The 15148-nt window shown below is 45.4% G+C and overlaps 1 protein-coding gene across 2 annotated transcripts; it reads right to left on the bottom strand.

Annotated features, from left to right (window-relative positions):
• Positions 1–5171: 5171 nt before the first annotated feature.
• Positions 5172–12746, bottom strand: Cdk20 (cyclin dependent kinase 20). 2 transcript variants are annotated; one of them, XM_027955423.2, is made up of 8 exons: positions 12398–12746; positions 11925–12038; positions 9535–9723; positions 9226–9347; positions 9052–9114; positions 8338–8461; positions 7770–7925; positions 5172–6138 (listed from the first exon to the last, which is right to left on the bottom strand). In XM_027955423.2, the coding sequence occupies exons 1-8, from the start codon at positions 12470–12472 to the stop codon at positions 5941–5943; spliced, it is 1041 nt and encodes a 346-aa protein (XP_027811224.1). In that variant the 5' UTR covers positions 12473–12746; the 3' UTR covers positions 5172–5940. The 2 variants fall into 2 exon arrangements, with proteins under 2 accessions (XP_027811224.1, XP_071458657.1); XM_071602556.1 differs by lacking the exons at positions 8338–8461; positions 9052–9114.
• Between the last annotated feature and the right edge of the window lie 2402 nt (positions 12747–15148).

Genomic DNA, 15148 nt, shown 5'->3' on the forward strand with positions numbered 1-15148 from the left:
AGAATGGAGTAGCCGGCCGCAGTGGTACACCTGCAATCCCAGCAGCTCAAGAGGCGGTGGCAGGAGGATCAAAGCCAGCTTCAGCAAAGGCCAGGCACTAAGCAGTCAGTGAGACCTTGTCTCTAAATAAAATTCAAAATAGGGCTGGGGATGAGGCTCAGTGATCACTGAGTTCAATTCCCAATACCCCCCCCCACCAAAAAAAAATGAGGTTCAAGGTGAAGTTCCAGGTCATTGTAAGGTTGAATGTGAGAGTGGTCAAATTTGTGGTCTAGATATGAAAAAAGCTCATGTGTGAGACAATGTAAGAAAGCTTAGAGGTGAAATAATTGGGTTATGAGAACCTTAATCATTATCAGTGCATTGATCCTCAGGGGTCATAACTTTAGGCAGATAGAGTATGGATAAGGAGGTACGTCATTTGGGGCATATCTGGGGGATACATATTTTGTCCTTGGTGAGAGAATTCTGTTTCCTGGAGCCACGTCTGGAGCAGCTTTCCTCGGCCACACTCTTCTGCCATATGTTCTGCCTCACTCAGGCCCCAAGGAATGGAGTCAGCTGTCTATGGACCAAGACCTCTGAAATGTTGGCGCTAAATAGACTTTTCCTCCTTCAAAATTCTTCTTCTCAGGTCTTTTGATCACAGCAGCAAAAAAGCTGATGAAAACAAATTCCATGCTAAGTTCAAATTTAAGTTAAGTTTGAGGCTCAGACTCAGTCTGAAAGTGAGCATCTGATTCAGGCTCAGGTTCAGAATCAAGATGAGGTCAAGAATATGATTTTCAGCATCATCACAGTTAGGAAAGTGAGAACAAGCTAGTACCAGGATAAGGCTTGAATTCAAGATCAGATTAAAGTCAATGTCAAGTTTACGGTCATGGTAAGAACAGGTAGGTGGGGGTTAGGTCAGGTTCATGGTTAAGGTCAGTTTCAAGTGCAAGCTAAAGATCACTATAGGTCAGAGTTAGTTTGAAGTTTAGTTAGAATACCAAAGTATCAGAGTAAAGTTCAATCTGAAGGTCAAAACAACATATTTTTAATCTTTTAATGAATTGTCTTTAGAAAGGTTTTTAATTACGATTTTTATTTCATTAATAGATAGATACTGGGCTACTCAGTTACATATTTCTTCTTGGGTAAGCTTTGGTAATTTCTCTTTCTCAAGGAACTGGCCAATTTTTATGTTATTAATTTTGTCAATATAAAGTTCATAATATTCTAATATATGAAAAATCTGTACCATTGATACTAACATCTCATTCCCAAGTAATCCTTGCTTTTTTATAATCTGTGACTTTTCTTTTATTCCTCTTGATCGGTATGGCTAGATGTTTGTCAGTTTTACAAATCTCAATGAATGACTTTTTGGTTTCATTTTTTTAAAAAACTTTTTTATTATTTTGGGGGTGGGGTGAATTGAACTCAGGGCAGTCCACCACTGAGCCACATTCCCAACCCTATTTTGTATTTTATTTAGTGACAAGGTCTCACTGAGTTGCTTAGCACCTCACCATTGCTGAGGCTGGCTTTGAACTGGCCTCTACCTCCGGAGCCGCTGGGCTTACAGGCATGTACTACCAAGCCCAGCTTTAGCTTCACTTCTTTTTCTCTTTGTTTCAATCTGGTCAATATTATTTCCTTTCTTCTACATATTACAGACTTCTCTTTTTTAAAAATTAAATCCCTCCAGGAGAGGGTCCAAATATGTTGTCCAGGCTGGTTTTGAACTCTTGGGCTCAAAGATTTCTCCTATCTCTGCTTCCCTAGTAGCCAGGACTACAGGTGCACATCTCCACACCCAGCACCAGCCTTTTTTATATTGTTATGTCATGAAGATTATAGAGTGGGGGCTGGAGTTGTAGCTCAGTGGTAGAGCGCTTGCCTTGCACCTGCAGGACCCTGGGTTCGGTCCTCAGCACCACATAAAAAATATATGAATAAAATAAAGGTATTGTGTCCAACTACAACTAAAGAACAAATATTAATAATAATGATAATAAATAAATAAATAATAAAATAAATTAGAGCTGGGCGTGGTGGGGCATGCCAGTAATCCCAGCAGCTTGGGAGGCTGAAGCAGACTGTTTTGTCTTCTTGACCTCTATTTCTTGGAGAGATGTTTTAATCTAACCATTTGAAAGTGTTTGTCTGATTTTTTAGCTCTGTTATTATTTAGTTAACATCTCAATATTTGAGACTATTACATGTATATAAATTTAGAAAATTTTGCCAAAGAATTGAATATCTTTTCATTAGAATATAATCTATTCACACCTTGTAATATTTTTTGCCTTAAAATCTATTGTTAGATATCAAGTAACTACATATTTTTGTCCTTTTGTTTGCATGTTTGGTATTTTCATGTTTGGTAGTTCAAAGCCAGCCTTCACCAAAGTGAGGCCCTAAATAACTTATCAAGACCCTGTCTCTAAACATAAAATTAAAAAATTGGCTGGGGAGTGGCTCAGTGGTTAAATGCCCCTGGGTTCAACCCCCTGATTCCAAAAAACAAAAAACAGCAAACAAACGAACAAACAAAAAAAAAAATTATAAATGAACCTCTAAGCACTGCCACAACTACAGCACAAGTACTGACATGTATTATCAGTAAGCGAGTTCACAATATTTTCTATATTTGTTTAATCTATGTTTAGACATGTATTTCTTAATTTTCAATCACATGGGAAATTATGTTCTTATTAGTTTCTAGCTTAATTATATTATAGTAAAAAATTAGATACCTAATTTCACTTTGATCCTTTGAAATTTGTTGAGACTTACCGTGGCTCAGTATATGCTCAATGTATTGAAGTGTGTGCTTGGGAAGAACATGAATCCTGCATTATCTGTGTCCTATATTGGCCAAGTATTCACAAATGTCTGACTGCCTATTATTCATTTTTAGGCTTCTTTCCCTGCCTTAGGCCCCCTGCACTTTGGGCCCCTCAGTGTAGGCAAGCATCAAGAGGTAGACCTGCTCTCGTAAGGCCTGAATCTGAAGACTAATGAAAATAAACAGTCCTGGAAAAACATTTGATGATGCTGTCTCCTGGCTCTCACTGCCTGCTCCCACTCCCTGAACTTTTCTGCTGGCTCTGCTTATCTCTCCTTAAGAAAGAAATGCCCTTTTCCATTTGCTTTTCCAATATTTCAGGTCCTGAGATTGAGATGTTCTCCCAATTAAGTCAAGTCTTTTCTAACAGTCTCTCAGTCTGGACTCATTTTTGGCTATACACAACCACTAGGTAAATCTGTTCACCCTCTTGGTTAAATTGCCTACCTTTGGAATTGCTTTGTCTTCTTGACCTCTGTTTCTTGGAGAGCTGTTTTAATCTTACCATTTGGAATATTTGTCTGATTTTTAGCTCTGCTATTATTTAGTTAACATCTCAATGTTTACTATATTATTACATGCATACAAATTTAGAAAATTTTGCCAATGAATTGAATATCTTTTCATTAGAATGTAATCTGTTTACACCTTATAATATTTTTTGCCTTAAAATCTATTGTTAGATATCAAGTAACTACATATTTTTGTCCTTTTGTTTGCATGTTTGGTATTTACTTTTCTCTTGAAAATATCAGTTTCATTTTCTTTTTAATTAGGATACCCATGTTTCAACTGGAACATTTATTCTATTTATATTTAAATTACTGACATTTTCAGTTTAAAATATCATCTTACTACGTGCTATATATTTGTACCTTATTATATTATTTCTTAATTATTCCATTTTTCATTGTAGTTTTGGATGTTGCATATTTTTTATTCTAACTTTAAAAAAAATTTTTTTTGTAGTTGTAGATAGACAGAACACCTTTATTTTGTTTGTTTATTTTTATGTGGTGCTGAGGATCAAACCCAGTGCCTCAAGCATGCCAGGCAAGTGCTCCACCACTGAGCCCCAGCCCCAGCCCTCTTTATTCTAACTTTATTTTTACCCAAGAAAGTACAAGGCATCCCGGGCTTACGGAGTATAATTGTTACATAGTCTGTTCTTGTAAGCCCACCATCAAGAAAACCTACAGTAAGTTTTCTGCATCTGTACTGCTTACTTTTAAAAAATATCTATTTTTTTTATGTGGTGCTGAGAATTGAACCCACTGCCTCACGCATTTGAGGCAAGTGCTCAACCACTGAGCTGAGACCCCAGCCCCTGTGCTGCTTATTTATATTCTTGTCTTATGTGCCTGGTTGTTGTATAACATATAGTTAGAAAAAATTTTGCCGAAATAATTTAAGGCATCTGTTGATAATCACCAAATGAGCTTTTCATCAATCAGCTGTATCTTTTTTTTTTTTTAATATTTTTTTAGTTGTCAATGGATCTTTATTTATTTATCTGCAATGCTGAGAACTGAACCCTGTGCCTCACACATGCTTGTCAAGTGCTCTACCACTGGGTTATGACCCCAGCCCCCAATCAACTGTATCTTATTTAAACTGTTTTCAAATACATCAAGTCCAGGTACACGGTGGTCTACATATGGTTGTGTAGAACTAAGAGCTTGAAAAACTGAGCTTGACTGGAGTTTAGAGTATGCAGATATACCTGGAAAAATAAATGGAGGCCAGATCATGAAAACATCCGACTTTCCTAAAAGCAACAACTGGGATTTTTTTTTTTTTTTTTTTGTCTCATCTTCCCACCAAGAAACCAGCAGCTACAGTGACATTAATCACTTCTGTATCCTCAGTGCTCAAAGAATTTATGCACATGACGCCTAAAAAAAAACCCTTTAAGAATAAAGGACTGCTATGGTTAAGCTTCTGTTTTTCTCTCTCACTGAACCAAAGTCTTTATGTGACCACCATCCTAGTCATTATGTGACCTTATAGTAAGTCTTGACACCTGGTAAGTTCTTTGATCATCACCTCTTCTTCTTCCTCCTCTTGGCAGTTTGCATATATATACATATACATACATACATACACACACACACACACACACACACACACATATATATATATTTTAAATATTCTTTTTAGTTGTAGATGGAAAGAAACTTTATTTTTGCTTATTTTTATGTGGTGCTAAGGATTGAACCCAAGGTCTCATGCGTGCAAGGCAAGCACTCTACCACTGAGCTACAACCCCAGCCCTCCCATGTATTTTTGGAATCATCTTTCCAAATTGTTATCAAATAAAAATATCTGTACCAGCTGGGGTTGTACTAGGATTTATTGAATAAATGAATTCCAGGTCTGCCAGGTTTCCTTACTTGCACAGCTGCTTTGGTTCACCCTCATCCTTAGTAACATCCTAACAGGCAAAGACTTCGCTGCTGAATCCCCAGCCTGCCCATCCCTGGACCTAGACTTCCCTCTACCTCATTTCCAAATAAGCACTCAGTCACGTGAAGCCACAGGAAGCCCTCAGGGCAAAAGCAGCTGTGCTTGTAGTCACCTTTCAGGTGAGGGCCAGGAGACACTGTCACTTCTACCAGTAGAAACAGAGGAGGATGAGACATAGGCAAAGTCATTTGGGGCTTTTATATAAATCTTAAATCCTGAATTAAGAGTGTTCACTGTCTCTGGGAACCAAAACAAACCTACCTGCCCACTCAGGTTCCCAACAAGAGGATACCTTTCTCTCTGCACTTCCCAAATGCTTCTAACAGGAATGTCCTGGAGGAGGGCAGTGCCACTGCATGGGTGGTCCTTGGACAGTATGCAGCACAATGGAGGCCACAGTCTCCTCCTCTGCTTGGCTAGACATCCTCATTGCCTTGGCAGAAACGTGACCTCTGCCTCCTTGGAACCCTGGAACCCCCATCAAGGAGGTTAAGGAGCAGGCCACAGTGGGAGAAAGGCTAGTGTGGAGTGAGTCCAGTGTGGCCCTGGGAAGGCCCGGGAAGGTGGAATCAGGCAGGAGGTGGACAAACAAGCAGCCCAGGTACTTCTGGGGGTCAGGCAGGACCTGCGCCAGTGTCTCACCCCTCTGGGATAAAGGGCCGAATCAGTTCTGGATCCAACAGCGACTCCTCAAGAGGCCGGTCCACATGGAAGTCATGGACATGAGGAGGTCCCGGGTGGGCCTTAGAAGCAGGCCCCCCTGGGCGCTGGGGAATTGGCAGCTCAGATGGGTGGGCAGGAAGGGGAGCTGTGAAGAAGTATTGATGCAGGAGAGCCTGGCAAATAAGGGGCAAGAGAAGGAAGGCCAGTCACCATACCATGTCAGCCCCAGGCAGAGGTCAACAGCTGACTTAGATTCAGCCAACTCAGCAACCTTTCCTGGGGGCCACCTGTGTGGAGCCCTGTTCCAGAGACTGGGGACACAGTGGTGAACACACAAACCAAGCTCTGCCTTGTCACAGCAGCGGGGAGGGGATGGTGGGGGTGAAGTTAGGAGGGATAATAAACCAGATAGAGGTAAAATACACAGTATGTAATGATTAGTGCTATAAAGAAGATTGGGGAGGGGGGTTGGTAAGGAACACGGAAGTGAGGCTACAGGCTTGAAGAGGCTTGAAGAGTGGTGAGGGGTTAGCTGGGCACAGTGGCACACGCCTGTAACCCCAGAGACTCGGGAGGCTGAGGCTGGAGGCACACAAAGCAGCCTTAACAACTTAGTGAAGCCCTCAACAACTTAAGACCCTGTCTCAAAATAAAAAATGAAAAAGGGCTGAGGATGCAGCTCATTAGTTGAAAGCCCCTTCTTCAATCTTTGGTCCAAAAAGAGAGAGAGAGGGGGGGGGGGGGGGGGGTAAGGGTTACCTGAGAGGCAGGTGAGTGAGTCAACAAGCGGAGCAGCAAGAGTCCCGGGGAAGAGTGCTCTGGGCCAGAGAGAGAAGGGCACAGGCCCCAGGGAGAGGCCCTGGGGCTGGACAGGAAGGACCATGAAGGACAGTAGCAAGCAGGTCAGAAGGTGACAGTGCCCACCTACAGTGGCTATGGGCTCCAAAAACCCTGACTCTTCCTGAGTGAAGGGGCACAAGAGGCCCCTGGCAGAAGAGGTGTGTGACCTGCTCTACTGGAGAGTCACTTTCTCTGCCAGGTGGAGAAGATATTAAACGGGATGAGGGAAGTCACAGGTTCTGGAAAGCCGTCCAGGAGAGGAGTCAGAGTCCTCAGGAGCTGCTGAGGGCAGGAACCGAGGACATGGGCAAACACAGGCTGCAGGTGCCAAGTGTGAGAGAGAATGGGCAGCTCTCAGGCTGGAGGCACAGGACCCCTGGGAGCGCGGCTCCAACACCCCCTAGCCCCTGCCTCTGTGGTGCTCACTGTCTTTTCCTGCCTTCTACAGCCAGTCCTCCCGGGTCCTCTCCCCTGGACCACTCTCACCACCTCTCTTCAGCAAACAACTCAAAGACCTTGTGCTTAAAACTGCCCAATGCCAGGGCTGCCCCTGTTCAGCCCCAACCACCAGGGGAGACCACCACACTCGTGACCCTGTGGGTTTGCAGCTGCCTTACTATGGGGGTGAGGGATGCCCTGGAGACAGGTCATATTGTCAATGCCTGCCATGTGCCACATGGTAAGTCCATGCCTCTAAAGAGATGAGGGCATGAAGCCCCAGGGACTCTGCTGCTGTCTGCCACATGGTCTGCACTCTCCCGAGACCCCATGGGCCACCCCTACTGTAAAACCTCAAGAGGTACTGGAGATGTCCGGTGGTGTCTGTTCATGGAAAAGCACACCTGCCCCGAGGCTCCCATCACCTGGGGTTCTGGCCCATCGCAGGTTCTGAGGATCACTGACTTGGGTCCCATGGCTACTGGGGGCAGAGTGTGAGGACAGTGACCATGGACTCCTGCCTTACCTGGGAGGCTGCAATGCGCTGGCGAGGAGGATAGAGGAGAAACTGACCCAGCAGGTCCAAGGCCTGAAGAGAGGCGTCTGACAGGACCTCCTCCAGGGGCACTGGCGCCTGTTCCTTAAAGGAGATCTTGTTGTAGTCTGGCAGCTCTGTAATCTCCTGGGCCAGGAAAAAGAGAAAGCGGCACATGAGAGGAGGCACTGCCCCAGCTGCTCCCCGATGCCAGCTCCCAGTCCCTCCTATTCTCAGGTTCACAGTTCTCCCGTCCACGTGCCCCATCGCCACTCACTTACTCCTCACCCTCTCAATGTCCGCTCCGCCCCCAGAGACAGAGACACTGTGTGTGCACGTGTTGGAGTAGGAATAGGCAGAGAATAGGACCTGGCCCTCCTGCCTCCAGCTGGAAAGAGAGAGGAAGCCTGGGCTGGAACAGAGGTCCCTGCTGGTCAAAGAGGGGCTGGGTCAAGGGGAACTGGGGCTGTGAGAGAAAGTGGCAGGGCAGAAGCAGTACTTGCTATTGGAGAATGGAATGAACCTGCCCCACACCCTTCCACCAAGGACCCCTACAAACCGGCCAGACTTGAGGGCTAGGGGTGCCCAAGATGCGAAGCACACAGCAAAGCTGTTCAATGTCGTTCTCTCCGGGGAAAAGAGGAGACCCATTCAATAGCTCCCCCATGATGCAGCCCACAGCCCTGTGGATATAGAATCCCAAGTAGCTCAAGATCTCACGCTGTGGAATGCAGACCTACTCACATAGCTCCAAGGCTTAAAGGCTTCAAGTCCAGGGGTGCAGACCCCCAGTCAAAGTCCTCAGCCTTAGAACACAGAGCAAGCCCCCAACAACTCCAAGATGTCCCGGAGCCTCATGTTCTAGGATGCATAGCTCCCCCTTCACTTTCTGGGGCAGACCTACAACAGCCCCAAATCTCAGATCCCTTGGGCACAAAAAAGGTTCAGAGCCTTCAAAGCCTGCAAAAAAGAAAATGTTTCAGAGCCTTTAAACCCAGTGTCACAGGCCTCTGATTAGTTCAGACACTTATCCTGGGCTCTGACCCCTGCACATACCAGCTTCAATAGCCCACACCTTGAATCTCAGACCACCTCCCCCCTGGCCCAGAACAATCCACTCTCTGATAGAGACAATCACTTTCCTTCTACCCTAATCTCCCACCCAGCTCAAAAACATCAGAGTGAGGAACACTAAACTCACGCCAAACTGCTCAGAATACCCCAGCCGGGGAAGACTCCCCCATGGGCCACATTACCCTTTTCCCTGTCTTACCATAGGTCAACGCCCTGGTCATATTGGCGGGCACCATACAGGAGTTCAGGGGCTCGGTACCACCTGTGCAGAAGAGGGTTGCTGGTCACTGGTCTGACAGGCTGGAAGTTCATCCCAACCCCATAAGCACCTCTTCCCCCGGAAAGGGACTGAGGGGAATCTGGCCCTCCGTACCTGGTAGCCACCTGGTGTGTGTAGAGGCGGCTGCCATCAGGAGAAAAGACCCGGGCTAGACCAAAGTCTGCTATCTTGAGCTGGCCTGAAGCACTGATGAGCAGATTGGCAGGTTTCAGATCCTGTGACATGAAAGGAAGCATCAGTCCCTCTGTGTCCACTGTAGGACTCTGGGATGTGAGGAATTGACACCCAGGGCAGCCCCAGCCCCTGCTTCCTCTAAAGCACTCCTACCCCCAGCTACTCACCTAAAAATCCCCTCTAACTTCTTCAAGGGTTAGCCCACCCTTAGCCCATGCTGAGACTGACCCGATGCACAATGTTGTTGGCATGGCAGAAGGCCACACCCTTGAGCAGCATTTGCAGGTAGCTCTTGACCTGTGCTGGAGCCAGCGGCCTCTGGGCATGGCGCACCACCTCCGCCAGGTCTGACAGCATGAACTCGAAGGCCAGCACGAAGCCTGCTCCATGCGGGAACACGGCCTTCAGCTGCACCACCTGCAGGCAGGCATTCCATGACTCACCTTGCTTGACCTCCTCTGCAACCTCAGGACCCCCATCTGTTCTGACAGAGGATCAGAGAGGCAGAGAAGTCAACACAGGGCCTAATGTCAGCTAGGGACTCAGCACTCACCTGGTCTGCAAGTGACGCACTCAACCTCTCCACAGAAACTCAGGGACAGAGTTAGCAGACAGAATTTAGCACATCCAACGAGCACAACCCCAGAGACATACGTGAGCAGCCTGCCTCCCACTTCCTCTACAACCATTAAACCCCAGGATCTAAGGAAAGCACCAGGAGACACATCACAAATACCCAGGACACCCGTGTCAGAGGGCCTGCTGAACATAGCAGAGAGCTAGAACACAAGGACTCTAAGGAACTCATCCCAGGAACAAATGATCAACAAAGGAACAAAAGGGATGTGTACAGGAACACATATACAAGATGACAATGGGATTTTAAGTACAGAAAGTGACACTTTATTTGGATGATGTGGGGTCAGAGGAGGGCACAGAGATTAGCCAGTTATGCAGTGATTTGGAAGAAGCTCTGGGCAGGGAGAATAGCAAGTGCTAAGCCCTAAGACAGGGACAGAAGGAGTCTAGAAGGGGCTGGGGATGTGGCTCAGGCGGTGGCATGCGTGCGACCCGGGTTCGATCCTCAGCACCACATACAAACAAAGATGTTGTGTCGCTGAAAACTAAAAAATAAATATTAAAAAAATTATCTCTCTCTCTCTCTCTCTCTCTCTCTCTCATCTCTCTTAAAAAAAAAAAAAGAGTCTAGAGGGAAAGGAGAATGGATGGAGCCTAGATTGGTGCTAGTCATGGGAGAGATGCCTAAGAAATTATAGCGAATGGTGACAATAACCTGAGGTGGAGACAAATTTGGAATATTTTTTTAAATGGAACCTTAAGGACTGTTGAACACCAGATGCATGCAGAGGCCCTATCACCAGCCTCTTATGGATTTTTCTCCACCTGCCACATACAAGGTTGACCTGGAAACCCTTTTATTTTCCACAAAAAATAAGAACAGCCTTGCTGTTTTTCTGACTTTTCAGGTAGTATATAATTATCTTATGGATAAAAACACATACCTATTCAGATAATACATAAAGTTATAAGGAACAAAACAACAAATGAAAAACCCTACCACCTACAATCTTGAAGCACATCCTACCAGACTTTAAAAAATATTTTCATATAAAACCAAAGGTCACCTAAAGTTTTATAAGATGCTATGTCACCCAATACATCATGAACATCTTCACAGGACCATGAACATAAGTCAGAGGCTCACATACAGACTCAAGCCTGTCACCCTCCAGGAAGCTGAGTGTTCTACTCCAAAATGGAAAAGAGAAAGCACCATATGAACAATGATGCTGGGGGATTTAAGATGTCCCTCCTTTAGTCCCCATATTCCCCTGCCACACATCATACCAAGTGGGCCCTGTTGCCTCTGCAGGTGTCCCTTACACTTTTAGTTCTTAGGAGTCAGGTCAAGGCCAGTTCTTCACTGTGTCACAAGTGCCCCACAAAGGCAGAGCTTATTAGGCAAGCCCCCAAGGGAAGGCTGTCTGAACTCCTCTCTCAGACTTGAGCCAAAGCCTCCACTGACAAGGAAGGGCTCATGAGCTGGTGACAGAAATTCCCATCTTTGCCTGAGAAACAAAGATACTGAAACCTGTTTTGCACAGTAGTGAAGAGGACTTGAGATGACAATGGACAGAGGTAAAGCATTTGACAGTCTACAGAACACATCAGGAGCTCAACAGATGCTACTTATCATTAGAAATCACTAGGGCTGGGAAAATGGCTCAATGGTAGAGCACTTGCCTAGCATGCCAGAGGCCCTGGGTTTGAACCCCAGCACGGTGTGCATGCATAAATAAATAAATGGGGGTAAAAATCCACTAAACATTTTAAGAGAGACGTGCAAGTTGACAAAGAGATTAATGAGTGAATGATGGATAAATGAAGCAATTAAGAGAATGGGGGTAGACAAAATAGGGCATAAATAAAGTGTAAGGAATCAGATGGATAAACACAGTGGGGAAGGGAGGGAATCCCTAAAAGCAGGTGTATCTGGATAGATAAAGGCTGGAAAGGGTGGGAATGAGTGAAGGGGGACAAGAAGGTGAAACCTCAGAAATCACCCTTGCCCACCTGGGCCCAGAAGCCCCACTCACATACTGATTATCCTCAATTTCTTGCAAAGCCTTGATCTCCCGCAGGGCCTGGTTAGGGATGCCATCCTCCAGCCGCCGCAGGGCCACCTTCTTGAGGGCAACGATCTCGCCAGTCTGTCCAGGAAAGAGCGCAGACACTGCCAGCCCACTCCAGGGGCAGAGGGAGAGTGAGAGGGAGGAGAGGTGGGGAAGAGGAAGACACCCTCCCGGGTCGCGAGTGGCCCAGAACCTGCTTAAAGGGGCGCGAACCTGCCGCGCCAAGGGGAGCCGCTAAGGGGTCCACTCAGGACCCAGCAGGCCCGCCGCTGGACGAACAGGGACCACAGGGATGAAGTCGGAGCTAGGAGCACGGAGGCAGGCGCCACAGTCCAAAGGAGGGCCGGGAAACCCGCAGGATTAAGAAAGACCCCCTCCCGAAGGGTGCAGCGCGGTGTGGGGAACACTCCCAGGCGGCCCGTGCGGCAGCGTCTCACCTCTACGTGCTTGGCCTTGAAGACGATGCCGTGGGCGCCTTCCCCGATGCGGCCCAGGATGTAGTACTGGTCCATCAGCGCCCCGCAGCTCCCAGAGCCCACCCTTTATCCGCCCGTGCCGCCCGGGTCCCAGACGCAGTTGCCTAGCAACGGGGCGGCCTGCTGGGGCGGAGCTGCGGAAGCACGTGACCGAGAAGACTGAATCTGCGTTGGGTCAAGGATGGTTGTTCCGGTTCGACTGCGCGTTTCCTTAGCCCTCCGCCATAACGTAGCAGCCCGCTTAACTCCAAGCGCCAGCTGCGAGCAATGGCTGCCCGCGCGTCCTCAACACCGCCCCGACGTCGCGTAAAGAGGGCGGGCGTTGTGCGCTCCTGGAGGGGCGGGGCCACGCAGCCTCCGGGCAAGGGGGCGTGGTCGGTGGGGCGGGGACTCCGGGTAAGGGGGCGTGGAAGGTGGGCGGAACTCCGGGCAAGGGGGCGTGGAGGGTGGGCGGGCCTCCGGGCAAGGGGGCGTGGAGGGTGGGCGGGCCTCCGGGTAAAGGGGCGTGGAGGGTGGGCGGGCCTCCGGACAAGGGGGCGTGGAGGGAGGGAGGGGCCTCTGGGCAAGAGGGTGTGGAGGGACAGGCGGGCTGCTACTACTGGGAGGCCCGAAGCTCCGCACCCGTGACTCAAGTACCCTTTATCCTGCTAAGACTCAGAGCTACAAAGTTTCAACTTGTGTCCTTTTATCCATCTTTGCAACGTTTAAAAAAGATGAAAAGATGAGAGCATAATGTAACATTGCAAATACATGTTCCCTTTGAAAGAAGAAAACGTGTTTATGCTCCTTTTAATAATGTAAATTAAAAATATCAGATCTTTAGGGGCTGGGGTTGTGGCTCAGTGGCACAGCGGCTTGCCTTGCACATATGAGGCACTGGGTTTGATCCCCAGCACCACATAAAAGTAAATAAACAAAAAATAAAGATTTTTTTAAACCTAAATTTTTATTTAAGCATGAAAATCAGTTTTCACTTAGTCATGTTTTAATACCTAGAGTTTGAAGCACAAGAAAAGTTTCAAAGCAAATGCCATTCGTTGTTTGTTCTTTTTAGATATATGACAGTAGAGTGTATTTTGATATATTATACATGAATGGAGTATAACTTCCCATTCTTGTGATTGTAAGTGATGTGTAGTTACACTGGTCATGTATTCAAGTATGAACATAGGAAAGTTATGTCTGATTCATTCTACTGTCTTTTCTACTGCCATTCCCCTCCCTTCCTTTTATTCCACTGTGCCTAATCCAATTATCTTCTATTCTTGGCAAATGTCATTCTGTGTGACTGATTACTTTCACTTGACCAAATTTTACTTCCTTTCCCACACAGAAAACCATTGTATAATTATTAAATGCTATACACACCTTTTTTTTCTTTTTACCTTGCATCAGACTAAGAAGACTTGCACAATTATGGTAATACAGGAGTCATTCACTGTTTTCTTCAAGAAATGCTAAAGGGTAATGATCATCTCAATTTATACAGAAATAGCATTTGACAAAATTCTACACCTTTTAAAGAAGAAAGCAGTCAATAAATTAGGAAGGAAAGAAACTAACTTGATTTAACAATGGCTATATATAAATGAAAAGCCCGTAATCCAAAAAGGAAGTCAAGAAAATGATTCCACTTAAAATAACATCAAAAGGATTAAAGTTTCAAAAAATAAACAAGAAAGCAAAAAATTCACATGGAAAAACCACAAAATATTGTTGGGAATGTAGCTCAGTGGTACAGCATTAAAATTTGCCTGGCACGCAGGAAGCCCTGGTTTTAATCCCCAGTAAAAAATGAGCAAAGAATTTGAATAAACAATTCTCCAAAGATGGTATATAAATGGCCAACAAGCATATGAAATGACATTCAACATCCCTATTCATTAATGAAGTTCAGTCAACCTACAACGAGATATCACATCATACCATGAGGATACTACTATAAGAAAAACCAAAAATAAGAAGTTTTGGCAAGGATGCAGAGGAAACGGACCCTTGTACACTGTTTATGGGAGAATGTAAAATATTTAGTCACTATGGGAAATAGTTCCTCCAAAAATCAAAGAGTGGGCTAGGGTTGTAGCTCAATGGTAGAGCACTTGCCTAGTACATGTGAGGCACTGGGTTCAATTCTCAGCACCATAAATAGATAAATAAATAAATGTCCATCAACAACTAAAATTTTTTTTAAAATTAAACAAAAATAGAATTAGCATATAATCCATCTACTTCTTGGCCTACACTTGAAAGAATTAAGAACTTTATTTTGAAGAGGCTTTTCCCACTCCTATATATCAGATGGAAGTACTTCATATCTTGATTGGTGGATGAATGGATAAACAAAATGTGGTCTACACACTTACAATGGAATATTACTCAACTTTTAGAAGGAAGGTATCATATGATAAACATAACTCAACCTTAAAGACATTATGGTAAGTGAAATAAGCTAGTTGTAAAAAGACAATAATATATGATTCCTCCTGTGTGAGGTACTAGAATAGTCAAATTCATAGAGACACAAGGTAGAATAGTAGTTTCCAGGGGTGGAGGGAAACAAGAAATAGTAAGTGGTTGTTCAATGGGTGTCAAGTTTCAGTTTTGCAAGATGATAAAATTCTGGATATTGGTTGCTCAAGAAAGGGTACACTGTTGAACTTTACATTTACTTTACATTTAGAAATAATTAAGCTGGTAAATTTTATATGCATT

The sequence above is a fragment of the Marmota flaviventris genome, chromosome 16 (assembly GCF_047511675.1).
Source record: "Marmota flaviventris isolate mMarFla1 chromosome 16, mMarFla1.hap1, whole genome shotgun sequence".
Taxonomy (NCBI): domain Eukaryota; kingdom Metazoa; phylum Chordata; class Mammalia; order Rodentia; family Sciuridae; genus Marmota; species Marmota flaviventris.

Bases quoted from the DNA above. Each gene is read 5' to 3' on its own strand.
- Cdk20 (XM_027955423.2), bottom strand. From the start codon at position 12,472: ATGGACCAGTACTACATCCTGGGCCGCATCGGGGAAGGCGCCCACGGC. The intron at 12,039-12,397 runs GTGAGACGCTGC...TTTCCTGGACAG, and splicing joins TCAAGGCCAAGCACGTAGAG to ACTGGCGAGATCGTTGCCCT. The intron at 8,462-9,051 runs GTAAGACAGGGA...CTATATCCACAG, and splicing joins GACCAGGGCGTTGACCTATG to GGCTGTGGGCTGCATCATGG.